Source organism: Ctenocephalides felis, unplaced genomic scaffold, assembly GCF_003426905.1.
Source record: "Ctenocephalides felis isolate EL2017-DRISC unplaced genomic scaffold, ASM342690v1 CF-g0.4_SCAFFOLD_01886, whole genome shotgun sequence".
Lineage (NCBI taxonomy): Eukaryota > Metazoa > Arthropoda > Insecta > Siphonaptera > Pulicidae > Ctenocephalides > Ctenocephalides felis.
In genome coordinates this window covers 84,541,943-84,558,075 of record NW_020538040.1, presented here as the reverse complement: position 1 = coordinate 84,558,075, position 16,133 = coordinate 84,541,943, and the positions used below count along the sequence as shown (strand labels likewise).

General features: G+C 28.8%; 1 protein-coding gene across 1 annotated transcript; it reads left to right on the top strand.

The window, feature by feature from the left end:
- The first annotated feature begins 1,705 nt into the window (after positions 1-1,705).
- On the top strand, positions 1,706-4,693 carry LOC113375460. Its single transcript, XM_026615395.1, has 5 exons — positions 1,706-2,178; positions 2,371-3,051; positions 3,105-3,391; positions 4,214-4,479; positions 4,547-4,693. The coding sequence occupies exons 1-5, from the start codon at positions 1,706-1,708 to the stop codon at positions 4,691-4,693; spliced, it is 1,854 nt and encodes a 617-aa protein (XP_026471180.1).
- Positions 4,694-16,133: the final 11,440 nt, after the last annotated feature.

The window sequence follows — 16,133 nt, the reverse complement described above, 5'->3', positions numbered from 1 at the left end:
AAAATTTATTAGAAATATTTAACATTAATGCATATATACCTAGACACAAATTAATGAGATCGGGAATTATCTTTGATATTGACCCAGAAATAGATGAAAAAGAAATATTGAGCAGTATTCGAAGTGATTGTGAAGTTTTGGCAATTAAATGTTTAAAGGGTAGAAATAATGAAACAAAAAAGGTTAGATCACAACGAGTCAAAATTGTATTTAGAGGTAATAAATTACCGGAAAGAGTTTATATACATTCAGTGAGTTGTAGGGTTGAACCATTTATTCAGAAAGTAATACAGTGCCACAATTGCTGGAGGTATGGTCACGTACAGGCCCAATGTAAAAGTAAAATACGTTGTAAAAAGTGTGCAGAGGAACATAAAATGGAGGTATGTAAAAGTGAATTAGTGATATGCGGTCTATGTTATCGAAATCATCTAGCGGATGATAAAGGCTGTGAGGTTTACTTAAAAAATAAAAAAATTAAAGAGATTATGGCAATGCAGAATATAACATATTCCGAAACAAGAAAGATAGTGCAAAACAATGGATACGCTGAAGCAGTTGGTAACACCAATCAGTTTAAAACATATGAAAGTAGTTACCCAGAAATCATTAATACCACTGCACGGAATTCAAGTACATCAAGTAGTAATAGGTATCAAATACTATCAAATTGGAAGGAAAAAGAAGAATATTATGACAAAGAAGTGTTAATGAGAATAAATAAGCCATATAATAGGAATAATATGAGAAATTTTTACAACAGAAATTTTGAACATCGGTCAGGGGTAGATTTAGTAGAAAGAAATGATAGTACTAACTCAAACAGAAGGAATAAAAGAAATGAGATTAGAGAAATATCAACTGCACGGAGGATACAATTGAGAAGTGATATTATGAATATAATTAAAAAACTAGAGGATCAGAGATATGGGATAGATGTAAATAAAGAAGATAATATGAATTTGATAAAAACAAAATTAGAATTAGTTTTAGAAAGTTTAGGTAAAGGTAGTGAAAAAAAATCATTAGAAATGTTTTATTCTGAAGGAATTGATTAATTATTTATTTAGCAAAGATTAATGTGTGAGTATGTAGGTATAAATTTAAAATTTAAAATTTAAAAATTATGTATGTGTGTATGTATATATATATATATGTGTGTGTGTATATATATATAAATATATATTGAAAAAGAAATAATAAGAAGATAGTTAAGGTTCTATTGTATTTATTTGTTTATTTAGTTAAGTAATGTTAAATCAATTAATTAATTATTGTTATTAATTTTTATATATATAAGGATTAAATTATGAGAATAATGCAATGGAATATTAGATCGTTTTATGCAAATAAAGAAAGTTTAGAAGAGTGGTTATATAATAAACAATTAGATATAATAGCATTATCAGAAACCTGGTTCAATAAGAATAGGCAGTATAATCTAAAAAATTTTAATTGTATAAGAAAAGATAGGAACGATAATAAAGGAGGGTCGGCATTATTTATAAATAAAAATATAGATAGTAGGGAATATGAAATAAATTTTGAATCAGTCGAAGATAATAATTGTCAAATGTGTGCAGCAGAAGTTAACGTTAATAAGGAAAAAATTTATTTGATATCATTGTATGTTGTTCCCAAAACGAATATTTCAAAAGAGCAATGGAATAGATTATTCTGTAAAATCCCAAAACCTTGTATCATTATGGGAGATTTTAATGTTCACCATTATGCGTGGGGTTGCTCATATAGTGATAGATATGGTAATGAACTATTGGAATCAATTGAAGAAAACAATTTATATTTAGTGAACAATGGAAGTCCGACTCTGGTATTCAAAAATTCAAAAACGGTGGTTGATATAACTTTATGTTCATCAGAAATAATAAATAAGATAAAGTGGGAAGTGCAAAAGGAGTCACTGGGATCTGATCATTTTCCAATCCATGTTGAACTTAATGTGAAAAATGACAAATATATAAATACATCAGTAAGAAAATGGAATTGTAAACGAGCAGACTGGGATAAATATAAATCCGTTATAGAAGAAAAATGCGAAAAGATAGATAATTCTACAACAGAAGTTAGTTATAGTGAATTATTAGATTGGATTGATAGTGCAGCTAACAGCAGTATACAAATTAATAAGGTGAGAAATAAAACCAGAAGACCAATGTGGTTTGATAATGAGTGCTTGGATTTAATTAAAAAACGAAGAGAAATAGAAGCAAAATACAGAAATAATGCAAACTGGGAAAACTTTATGGAATGTAATAGATTCAAGGCAAAAGTAAGAAGAATTTTCAAATTGAAAAAAAGAGAAAGCTGGAATAATTATATAAATAATATAAAACCTAAAACGCCCGCTAGGAAAGTTTTCAAAATGGTAAGATCTATGCTAAATATGGGTGAATCGGGAAATGTATCAAAATGTAGTGATGATGTATTAGATGTTCTAGTAGACAAAATAGCACCACCAGGAGTTAGTTACAATATTGATGAAGATTTAAATGGGTATGCGGAAATGGAAAATGATTTATTAAGTAAACCGTTTACAAAATGGGAACTAGAAAAAACCTGGCATAAAAGAACGGATACAGCGCCTGGATTAAATAATATTCAATATTCAATGTTAAGAAACCTTCCAGAGAAAGGTAAACAAATATTACTAAAGATAATTAATAAATATTGGAAGAGGCCTGAATTAATTGATGACTGGCATATTAATAAAGTGATTTTATTAAGAAAACCAAATATAAATAGAAATGAAATAGATGCCTATAGACCAATAACTTTAAGCTCGTGCATAGCCAAGATAAAAGATAGATTGATAAAGAGGAGGCTAGAATGGTGGTTGGAACATAATAAAATATTCCCAAGAACTCAATTTGGTTTCAGAAGAAAACATAGTACAATGGATAATTTAAGTATATTTATTAGTGACATATATTTGGCATTTTCTAAAAATACATATGTTGTAGCACTATTTAGTGATATAAAGGGAGCTTATGACAATGTAATACCTAATATTTTAATGGATAAATTATTAAAGTTAGGTTTGCCATTAATTTTGTACGAAGTATAATTTATAATGTTTTTCAAAGAAAAATAGTTATAGAGATGAATGATAGAAAATATGAAAGATACTTATACAAAGGACTTCCGCAAGGGGGTATACTGAGTCCTTTATTATATGCTTTATATGCTTATGACTTAGAAAAAATTTGGGTACCTGGAACAAAGATCTTACAATATGCTGATGATGTTGTGATTTATGTAGAAAGGAAAACATTAAAAGATGCTTTGGAGATTATGACAAACAATATTGATTTATACAATTTATGGTTGAGCAAAAATGGTTTAACATTATCAGAAGAAAAAAGTACGATTGGTATATTCACTAGACATAATAAAAGAAATTTCCCAACAAGCATTCAAACAAAAAATTATAATATAAAAGTTCAAGAAATAAATAAATTTTTAGGAATTTATCTAGATCAAAAGTTGGCATTCAAGACACATATAGAAAGTATTAAAAAAAAGACAGAAAAAAGTATAAATATATTAAGAATGTTAAATAAAACTTGGAATGGTTTACATCCAAGTTCAGCATTAAACCTATATAGAGTATTAATTCGACCAAAATTAGATTATGGCTCTTGGATATTTAGTAACAGTAGAAAAATTCAAGATTTAGACAAGATTCAATATCGATGTCTTAGAATATGTATAGGAGCAATGAAGTCAACGCCAACAAATGTATTATTATTGGAAAGTGGAGAAATGCCATTAGAAATAAGACGAAAGCTCTTATGTGATAAATATATTTTGAAAAACATAATAAATAATGAATCTGTGTTGAATTACAAACTGATGGAAATATGGAGATGTATAGACAGGAGCACATATTGGATAAACAAAAAAGTACCAGACATTCTAAGCAGTTTTCAATTTTTAAAGGATTATAGGAAATTTAACGTAGTCCATGGAGTTCATCCATATTATGAAAAACTGTATTATAATAAAAGAACGATTGTAGTCAAAAAAGAGTATAAAAAGTGGATAGAACACGATGGACCTAATAGTATAATTTTATATACGGATGGGTCGAGAAATAATGTTTCACATAGAGTTGGATGTGCAATATGGATTGAAAAGGAAAAAATACCAATATGTTATAAACTCCCGGAGTTTATTTCTATTTATTCGGCAGAACTAATAGCTATTCGTGAAGCTGTTAGAATAGCTAAAATGAATAAGTATGAAAAAACTATGATTTTAACAGATAGTTTAAGTTGTGTAAATAAATTAGAGAAGTTCATGAATACAATAGAATTTGAAGAAAAAATATATTTTGAAATATTGAATGATATAGAGATAATTACAGGGAATGGAAATAACATAAATATTGGATGGGTACAAGGTCATATAGGTGTGGAAGGAAACGAAAAGGCTGATGAACTGGCAAAAATAGCAAGTGTAAGCGGACAAGAATATAATAAATGCTTATATGGTGACATAATTAAGAAAATTAAAATTAAATCAGAGGAGAGATGGAAAGAAGTATGGAGAGAAACATCGCAAAGAAAAGGAAGGCATTACAAATTATATAATGACTGTTTATCGTTTAAACCATGGTTTGAAGAGTTTAAAAATGAAGAAAGAAGTTTTATTGTCACCATCAGTAGGATAAGAACCAAACACGGAAGCTATGCGAAACACTTGCATAGAATAAAAGTGATAAATTCAGATATATGTAAATGTGGAGAGGAAGAAGGTACTCTGGAACATATAATTCTGGAATGTAAAAAATATGAAGAAAACAGAAAAAGAATGTTAAATTATATATATAGAAATTTAGATATTATCAAACCGTTTAACTTAGATCTATTAATTTGTAATAAGAATAGCTATAGAGTAATATATGAATTTTTAGTTAGATCAAAAATTAAAATATAAATATGTATATTTAAAATTATATAGAAAATATTTAAGTTAAAATGTATGTTATATGGCTAATTGTATAATAAGAGGAAGCCAATAAAAATAAAAAAAAAAAAAAAAAAAAAACAGAAATATTCATAATTATTAAATGTTCCAAGCGTGCGTAATCAAGGAGATTTGTAGTTTATAATCGTTCAAAATCGGATTATGGTTACATAAAAACAATGCTTTGTATCGCTATTTTCCATCTGCACTAAACGTTTGATTGATTTCATTGTTAGCACTGATATGCAAATAATAATCAATAAATGTTTTTGTTGAATTGTTTTTGAATCATTTCATGCTTGATTTTTTGTAAATGGGTGCATAAATTAACACAAATAACTACTTTATCAATTAAATATTAATACCTTCTATTTTACATTTTCTTTAATCGAGGAAAACCGCCGTCCTTTCATGGGTCATTGTGCGACGATTTGCCATGTCGTTTCTTTGTAATTTGGAAAAAAATGTTATACATTTCGTCCACATTTAAGCTCATACTACCGAATCGATTTTAAAAAATCATAAACGGTTCTAAAGATATTATTTGGATATGATACTGATTAGTTTTAAGTAAAAATCTACCGAGCCATTTTCTTGTAATTAACTGTTGAAAAAAAATGTAAGCCGATTTTTATAGAACTTTTTATGGCTATATATATATATATATATATATATATATATATATATATATCATGATCTTATAGAACTTACTAAAATATTACGGCCTTACGACAAGTACTTTAATTTTAAAAATTTATCAAAGTTTGAGAAAATAAGTTTTTTTGACATTTGTTAAAATTAGACGATTTACTTGGTATAGCGATAGAGTACCTAGCCTTAATAAACGTGCTAAACCATTAAGGTTTCAAAAGTTTTTTTTTTAAGAAATTCCATTTTTTTTAAATATAAAATTTCTCAAAAAACTATTTTTTTCAAAGTTAAAAAAAAATCAAAAAATTAAAAAAAAAAAAAATTGGTTAGGAAAGTTCCAGCAATTTGCCTTAAGGTATCGTACCTTAACCATACACCACTAGTTATTATTAACTTCGCTCAGGGTAAGTTGTAGGAATAGGCCAAAAATCAAAAATGATTTTTTTTTCATATCTTCATGTTTCAGAGGCTTCTGAACATTTTGGCACACTTCAGAAAAAACGGATGTGTAGGTCCAGCCGTTTCAAAGATACGGAGCTAAATGTGTCAAAAACGGCAGTTTTTGGGAGAACAAAGCATTCAAATTTTTCGCTTGTGTTTACGAATCGATTGTTTCTGAGAAAAATAAAAAAAAATATATTTCCAAAACTAAACACAAGGCTGAATGAAGTTAGAGAAGTTGTGTTACCATTTTATATACAATTCAATTTGTTTGATATCCATACAGTTCATTAAATTGAGGGTTGTAGGTTGTAAAGCTTTTGTTAAAGGTTGTTAGCTTTTATTATTAAAACTTAAATGCTGATGAAGACAGATGAAAACAAATTTCAATCATTTTAATTTGAAAGTGGTAATATAATAAATCTCACCGCAATTGCTTTAATTTATGTAGCCACATATATTTTTATTGTCATAATAAAAATCAACATTACGATGTTCTTAAACTCGTAGTAACAGAAACAAATAAATTTTAGCAGAAAATGTTTTAATGACATACTTGAAATATTGAATTACAACCAAAATGTGATTATATATATATAATATATATATATATACATATATATATATATCATTACCAGACTTCAAAAAATATACTAGCTACTGACAAATTGTGCGATTGTCGTAATTTTATACAAATTAAATTTTAGTATTTGAGTTATTTGAGTTATCACAGTATACATTGAATTTAAAAATAAAAACAAAAATATCAAGTAGCTACGCCAAGGTTCAGAAACAAATAAATACTCAACAAAAAAAGCAAAACTTTTAAATTTGGGGAAATTTACAATTCAAAATTCTAAATTACAATGAGGACCCTAGTAATAAGAAGAAGGTGTGCATGCGGGAGGGAGTATTTTGTGGATAATTTTTTTGAGGATGTAAGTAAATAATTTTTAATTAAATTTAAATTTAAAACTGAATCTAACTTCAAATTATCGAATAACGTAAAGTTGGAACAACATTTCATGTATTATAATAATAATTGGAATAAAACTATTAACTAATTATTATTTCTAATAAAAACTATTAAATGCAATTATTATTTCAGGGGGTAGATTCGGTAAATTTGATGTGTATGGATTCGGAATATTTAGATTATTATGATTTTCTAAACAGGGGCATTTATGGTAAATTCATGAGATATGATTTGTTTTATATATTATTTTAAATGCGTATTTACGGATTTTATCTTTCAGATTTTTTCTTTTAGAGCCGCCACCTTTTGATCTTCACCCAAATCACAAAATTATAGTATGTAAAATTGAGCAAGTTATAAAAATTGTAAAACATATGTAATACTGAGCGTATAATCAATTTTTAATAATATTACAGGTATCTTATTAATGAATATTATCATAGGTAATTATAAATAATAATTAAAAAAAAGTTATACCGCAAATATAAATATTATCATTTTTGCTTAAAATGGAAATTTCTAATTTCGCATTAAAATTGAAAATGTATGTACGTGCATACCCTTTCTTTTACTTTTTCTGTGTACTTACCTTATTTGTGAAAACATAAGTTAATTAGGAAGCTTCAGTTAATTTTTAATCTCTTTAACTTAAAACTCAAAAATTTGACTTGAATAGTCAATAAAGATATGTACACTGCATTTAGTTTATAAATAAATAAAAATTTCTTTAGAATTAACAGAAAAGTTCAAAATTATTTGTCCACCTTTTTGCAAAATAGTTGAAAAGATTTTGAACACTCGACAAAACGATTTTAAACAAAATATTGTATGATTATAGTTTATGGTTATAGAATTAGAAAGTTGGTGGAAAGTGGTATTTATTCAAAATTCTATTGTCACAATTTTAACAGTTGCTAAATGTCAAATTTTATTGATTATATTCAATGTTTACAAATGTTTTTTTTTTTTAATTTTATTTTCAATAGCAATCAGAATACAGGGCAATTCTATGAGCTATTTGGCTTATGTCATTCACTAGCACACAAACACACACACTTTCAAACACACATAAATTAATCGGATAAATATTATATTGATAGTTAGAGAATATAAGTGATTTTACTATTCTGTTCATATAAAGTTGTGGTAGTTCTAAGAGTCCTCCATATTATCTTTGGGCAGCTTCTTCTTCAGTCTTCTTGAAGTTGGTGGCTCAAGAAGCTGAGTGACTATAGAGTTTGTATGATGATCCAGTTTATGAAAATGTTTGACACTGTTGATTTGTATAACTCTTTTGTATACAAATAATGTTGGCAAGTCGTTATAATAGTTGAACTATATTGATTTTTAGATGAAGTGTGTTTGTCCAAACAAGCTTGTTTTTTATTTATTTTGGGCATAAAAGTTAAAAATGTATTACTGAATAAAATTATTAGTACATCATACATAATTTACTATAGTAATTTTAACTGTCAATTATGTCATAAAATGCATATTCAAAAGTTGAGCAAAGTTTATAAATTTGTAATCATGAAAATTTCATTTAAATTATTGGACAAATCACTTTAGAATTTCGAACAATGCATTGAAGTTTCGGAGAGTTTCAGACAGACATTCAAGTCGGTGGCGGTTAGACCACTGCTGAAATGCAATATGCTTCAACATAGTTCTCTCGTAGAGTTATGAAGTAGTTTTGCAGTGTTTACCCTACATACACTTAATTGATAACTAAAAATTTCAAAAGTCAAAAAATTGAACTAGTCGTGCTTGGTATCGTGTTTCACTTGACACTTCCTGTGACAAAAATTATTTTTTGTCTGAAAACTTTTAAAATTTTTGAAAAATAATTACTAATGCTAAACTCTTCTACCTCAACGCCGATTCAGTCGATTTTAATTGTCCCAGACGTTCATTCCAGCTGACCCTGTCAATGGTTTTTTGCCAATCTATGAAGCAGACGCAAATGCCCTCATCAACGCCGATGCATCTGTCCGAAATTATTCTCAATGCTCCAGTGTCATCCCTGGTGCTTCTTTTTTCTGAAACCGAACTAGTCTTAGCTCATGTGCTGCTAGATCTTAGTCTCGAGTCGTCGAATGAAGATTTTAGCCAGAATCCAAGGAAGTCCATTGGGCATTTGCCTGTTTGGTATATTTAGTTCAGCAGTTTGGCCAGTTTCTTTAACATGTTGTTGCCCAGCACTTTTAGATGGTTTGCCGGTATGTCGTCATCCCCTATCGTTTTCTTCCTTCTTATGTTCTCTATTGCTCTCTTGACCTTATTCCTTACTATGCACGGTCCCTTGTCGTCTTCGTTCACTTCTCTTTTTCGATCTCAATATTATCAGCACGATTTTTTCTGTAGTACAATTTTTTAATGTATTTCTCCCATAGGGTTAGAGTTTTCTTGTGGTCCGTCACTCTTACCATTATTGCACTCTATTTCGTGGGGTTTTTTGTTTTTCCTTTCAATCCAGTCCATCTCTTCTGTAGCCTGAAACATTAAATCGTCCTTGTTTTCGATGTTTGTTAGAAAATTAAACAAAGAATGTTAACGAAAATCAGAGAAGGAAAGGGCAAACTACATGAACGAAACAGGATAATGTCCTGTTGCATGTTTTGTTTATGTATTTTTCCTTTGCCTTCGCCGTTTCTCGCCTTAATACATTGTTCAATTTTCTATACATCTACGTGTCTGTATTTTTAGACTTTCTGCATCCATCTATTTTCTTTATTATCTCCTGTGTTATCTAAGGCTTTCTAACTACATTCTCTGACTTTTCCACGTTGTTTTCCAGCGTTTCCAGAAGTACACTTTTCAAATTCTTCTAATCATTTTCTATAGCCTCTACGTCATCCCTACTCACTTGAACTTTATTATTACCCAATTTCCAAATTCTATCTCTATCTTGTTTTATCCGGTTTGCGGATATTCTTCAATTGTGTCTCTATATCGGTCGTTAGCAAATTATAATCGGAATCTATTTCACCTCCTGGAAAATTTTTTTGTCCTTCATGATATTTTTTAATCTATTTTTGTAGTCAATTTGATACCTTTTGTTGTCTCATGGGGTTTTTCAAGTATACACCTTGTCTTAGGCTTTTTGTACTACTTGTTTGTAATTATCAAATTTTTTCTGCGGTAGAAGTCGTTCAGCATATTTTTCCTTTCCTTATACTCAATTCCTATTTGCCCACTACCTTTCTTGATTACTCGATTAAAATCTTCCATGATCGCCACGTTGACCTGACCTTTGCCTAACTGAGACAACATCTCCCGTCGTGGCACGATGTCTACCGGTGCTAACCTTAAGGCACAATGCCTTACGGTACAATGCCATGCACCACTAGTTCAATTTTGTATAATAAACGCATAATTTGTATCCGACATTTTACCAGCGTAACTTACATTGTGATTGACGATAGGGAATGCAATACCGGTATACTGGTATACCGAATTACCGGTAAACTGCCCAATTTTTTGGCGGTATTTTTACCGGTATTTATCCCAAAAATACCGGTATTTTCGGCGTTTTTACATAAGCGCTATTTGATTCATTATACACTCAAGTTTATATTTCTCGGAACAAATTTATCTTTAAATACCACAATCGCATAAACAGCTATATCTTCAAGTGATTCTATAGGATAAACAAATGTCAAATATTATCTCAACTCGTCATTAAACTGAATATTTATTGCTTCTGCAAAGGGCCTCATATCGTATTACAATAAATAGAATTGGATGCTAGATAATGATGTTTGTTTCATCTTGTGTAAAAATGTAACGGTTTTTTAAGTGATATTTGCGCCAAAATATTTTATATCATACAGATTACATCTGCGTAATCTTTATTTTTTTCTAACTTTATACATAATAATTATGATAATTACTAAATATTTTTGCTTCTTATTACAATTATAAAATATTATTTTTCGAAAACGTTTCGAAGTTTGAAAATACTATAGAAGCATCACATTGTTATAAATAACAATACTCAACAATTATAGTAACTTATTATTTATCTTGACAAAGTATCCGATAATAAATTAGTGTAGAAAATAATTTTTTAAATAGTAGAAATTATGCTAATTTAACACATCAGATACAGAAAATACAGTTTATTATAATAATGTAATATGATCTTTTATGAATTTTTGGTCTTTCTTACTCATAAGTTTGTTTTTGATGAAAAGTACTTAATATACTCGATAGTGATAATGAATTAATTAAATTGGATATAATTTTGTTGAATTATTATTTAAAAACATAAACTTATTGTTTTATTTTATTGTTTAGTTGAATATAGTTGTAGTTGTATATACATTTTTTACATTTGTACTAGTAACTTTTAATTTTGTTTACATTTGTTTAAGATAATAAAAATACCGGTAATTTACCGGTATTCCGGTTTTAAAATAAAAAATTACCGAAATACCGGTATTGAAATTTTCCATCGGTATTGCATTTCCTAATCGACGAGTACATTCGTCAAAAGCTTAATTCCGACAACACAAATGCGCACAATACGATGTGAGAGATACAGTCAGTGCTGGATTTACAGTAGGGGCAATCGGGGCTACTGCCCAGGGCGGCAAATTTTGGGGGGCGGCAAAATTTGTATAGTGAGAAAAAAATTCTATACAATATAATCAACTTTTTTTAACAACATTATTTCAAGAAATATAATTAACAAAACATAATACGAATGCAATGCAAAATTTGGGTTGAAATGAACGATAACTAAAATTATTTTGCCTTGCTTCCCTCTCTGAACGTAAATTATCAAACTGGTTAATAAGTTATCAAATTTGAAACAAGCTGAAAGTTTAAGAAAAATATGTTCTTCAGTTCTCGAGCCCTCTTAAAATGACGTATTTGTGCACTTCCAAGCTTATAGCGTCGAAAAAACTAGTGACTCATGCCATTGTGCCTCAAGACAAATTACTGAAACATCCCGTACTGAAAATTACATTTTATAAAGAGCTTTAAATTTTATTGATAAATGAAAAAAAAAGACTTATAAAACACATATTTTGTATTTTAAAATTTTTCGAAAATTATGAACTTTTTGCAAAGAAGACAAGAAATATCGAAACTCAATTACCATTTTTCGAAATTGCCTGTACCAAAAGCTAATCAGCACGTCTCCCCATCAATACAAATTTAATGTTTTTTAATTATTCAAGTCGATTTCGAGAACACGGATCAACCGATTTATAATTCAATTCCTATTGATAAGGAGACGTGCTGATTAGTTATTGGTCAAGGCAGGTCCAACTGAAAATGATAATTCAGTTTTTGAGAAAAAAGCGTCCAATAACATTCAAAAAAATTTACAGAATAAATAACTGCTTAAATCTGTGGGGCGCAGGTTTAGCGGTTTCGATGATCCAATAAAAAAATTTGAAAAAGAAACATTTGGCGGACAAAAGTGATCATAAGACATATGCACATTAAATTATCAGACATTTTAAAGATATTATAATAATAAGTGTAAATTTTGTTTGCATTTATATAAGTTCTGTAACATTGTTTATCCGTTAGACTGCGACGCGGCGCTTACGCGCTTCTATATTTTGTACCTCGCAGACGAAACAGCGCGATTGCTTTAAAAAAAAGTTCGAAAGTTCTAAAATTTCAGGGAAGGGGCGGCATTTTTGTCAGTGCCCCGGGGCGCCAAATTTCTAAATCCGGCCCTGGATACAGTTAACTGGTCAAGACAAACTTTCATTTAGGTCTTGCTGTAAGTTACTCTATTTTCTATAATCTTTTCTAAAAGTCATTTTGTGTGACTTTATATACCACTAACAAATCGATTAACCTTATTTTATTATCTTGTGTACTTTATCAACTGCACATCGACTGTTAGCTGAATCGGAAATCGAAGTAAAAACGTATCTGTATTTAACTGTGAACTATCGCAATTAGACGTCCTATTATGTTCCTTCAAGAACTTTCCCGCACCCGGCGCCCTCACGAGCAAAACACTCGGAAGAGTTTGCCGTCGTCGCGCCTCGAGTGTGACACCCTCGCCGTGCGCCGCACAGCAAACGCTCGACTATACGCCGCATCGCGTTCCCAGAACTCATACATCATGATGACGTTTAATTTTTTACCTGTTAACACGTTAACACTCACCGCAACAAGAACGCGAGATTGTTACAAAACAACAAACCCCACTAGACAGACTATTTCGCTTTGCACTAAACAACACTGAAACGATGTGAAGCATTGCGACACACGAGCCGTGTGAATCGGAATTATTATTTTTCTTTGTCCGAGAGAAACGAACAAAATGTGAGAGGTCAGTAAATTTGTCATCTAATGGAAACCGCCGATATTCTCGTTGAGATTACAATAACAGATTATAGCACAAAGAATACAATGTAAATAGTAAATTTTTAATTTTGTTAACATGTAATTACAGTTTGATGCAGTTGAAATGCCAATAAAATTTTCTTATTGTACCTTGTACAGTTGCATTAACCGGACAACTTTTTATATATGGTCTAAGCTCGAGTATGAATACCAATTACTTAGTATCCTCATCATATCAATAACACCTATTCGATAGAGAAGGTTAAATGTAAATTTCTAAACAGTCTATATTTTAAAAAGCACAAAATTTACCCTGAACTTCGACTATAACACGTTATTTTATAATGAATTCACCATATCATCTCTTGCCACGTCGTTTTATTGATAGTAATTTATAAAAATACTATAAACTATCCTCAAATTCTTAACGAACTATCCTTTATTAACGTTCCCAGATTATCTTCACGAACAAAAAATATTTTTCAATTATTCTGTTTCGAAATCTAATTTTCTGTTGAATTGTCTGTTGAATAATTCACTAAATAATCTCCATTTGTTCAACCTAATTTTCATATTATTTTCAAATATGTTTTAGTACTATATTTTATTCTATGTTTTTATGACATTGTTGCAATATATATATATATATATATATATATATATATATATATATATATATATATATATGTGTGTGTGTGTGTGTGTGTGTGTGTGTGTGTATTATAATTGTAACTTTAAGTCCTCTTGGTACTGTTCTATGGGCTATGTAGCAAAATAAACAATTAATTATAATATTATGTTGTTATGGGTTCATAATTGCTGGAAATTGGATATTTTATTATTATTATTATTATTAATAAAACGCATATTCACTTTATCTATGAGGGCATATATTATTCGTAAATTTTAATCAATTCAGTTTAATTTTGTTACACTTAATTAGTTGGCATCAACGATTTTTTTGTATTTATATCAATATTCGAGTTGCTATTTTATTCCATTATAATAGTGAGTTCAAGATCACTATTTTTTCTATTTTTCTCTGGAAAATATCATAAAAATAATTAATATAATAATAATAATAATTCGTAATTGAAATATTGAAGATAATTAATTAGATTAGCAAAACTACGAAACAAAATTTACCACGTATAATTGTTCTCGCTAAAGTTTTCACAAACGGTATATATGAGGATGTATATTATTTGTTAAATTTCTACTATTAAGCCTACGATTTATTTCACTTAATTAGTTGACATCCATTCTCTTCGCGATTTTTATGTATTTATATTAATTTCCAAGTTGCAGTTTTATTCCATTTTTTTACGATTTTTGCTAAAATTTTGCGTTTTAGGTTAGATTTTTTCACTTTTCTGAAGAATAACATAATTAATATTCAATATAATTATAATATTAAATCTTAGTTTGAATATTGAAGATAATTCGTTAGATTATAAAAACTTCGAGACTCGATTTACCAAGTATAATTGTTCTCGCTGTATTTTATTCGCAAACGGTAAATACATCACCACAAATTATTCACTGAAATCGGAATTGTTATCTTTATATGTCAATTGTTCATATTATTTGTTCAATCATAATCTAATTCAAGAAATCGTACAAAAATTTGAATTTTAATATCAGTAACATTTTTTCAAATAGGTATACTTACGTCATCAAATTAAAATTAATTTCACGATAGTTATCCGATTTTTTTATGCACACAGTTCAAAATACACGAATACACAATTTTGCTTTTATTACCGCAACATTAGCAACTTTTAGAAATGTGTTGAAAAATTTTAAGCTATTTATTTTAAAAATAAAGATTTATCTTTCATATTTTACAGGCGAGTTGCAGTCGTAAAATTCAGTTGGAATCGTGATAGTCAGTTATTGGTAAAGATCGGCAGTGGCATTTCTTCGTAACTATTGAATATTTTTCTACGATTTCAATTAATCTATATCCTAAACTTTTTACAGGCCAGTAGCTTAAAAATAACACCATGCAAAAAGTGGTTGAATTATAAAAATTCATTAAAATTTGGAATAGTGGTCAGTGTGCAAAGAACATATATTGTGTATAAAATCATAATAAATAATTATGATCTTCGCCGATAACTAATTATCACGATTCCAACTGAATTTTACGACTGCAACTCGTCTGTAGGCCACACTGTACGAAATACGAAGTTGTGATATATAATTTTATTCGAGCAGTTGATGATGTTCGTGCAAAAATAATCAACGCAAACCCTTATAAGATCTCATGAAATGGAATTAAATTTTTAAAATCGATGATGCCTTTTGGACTCTTTTAGAAAAATTCGAGAAAATGTCAATATTTGACTCACACACAAATTTTCTTTAATTGTGGTGTTGAACGATACAGAATGATTTGAAACGTCGAAAAAGAACACAATTTGCAAATTTTCGGCAACTTAATAAATTATATCATTTTGTTGATTTGCAATATAGTTAACAATACCATTAAATATTCCTTTATAATAATATTTTATTTTAAATTCATACAAATATAACTTCATGATCTTTTCAATAAGTCATTAACTAAGTCAACTAATAAAGTTGGAAAGTAGTCAGATTAAAGGATGCCATGTCGATTGGGTTTGCATGCAATTCTGGGTGTTCTAGTAGCAACATAAATGTGGATAACCTGCATAGCACTTTCAGAATAACAAGAATAGAATTCACGTCGTCGTAAATAAGAGAATTGCGATGTCTCTAGTTTATTCGA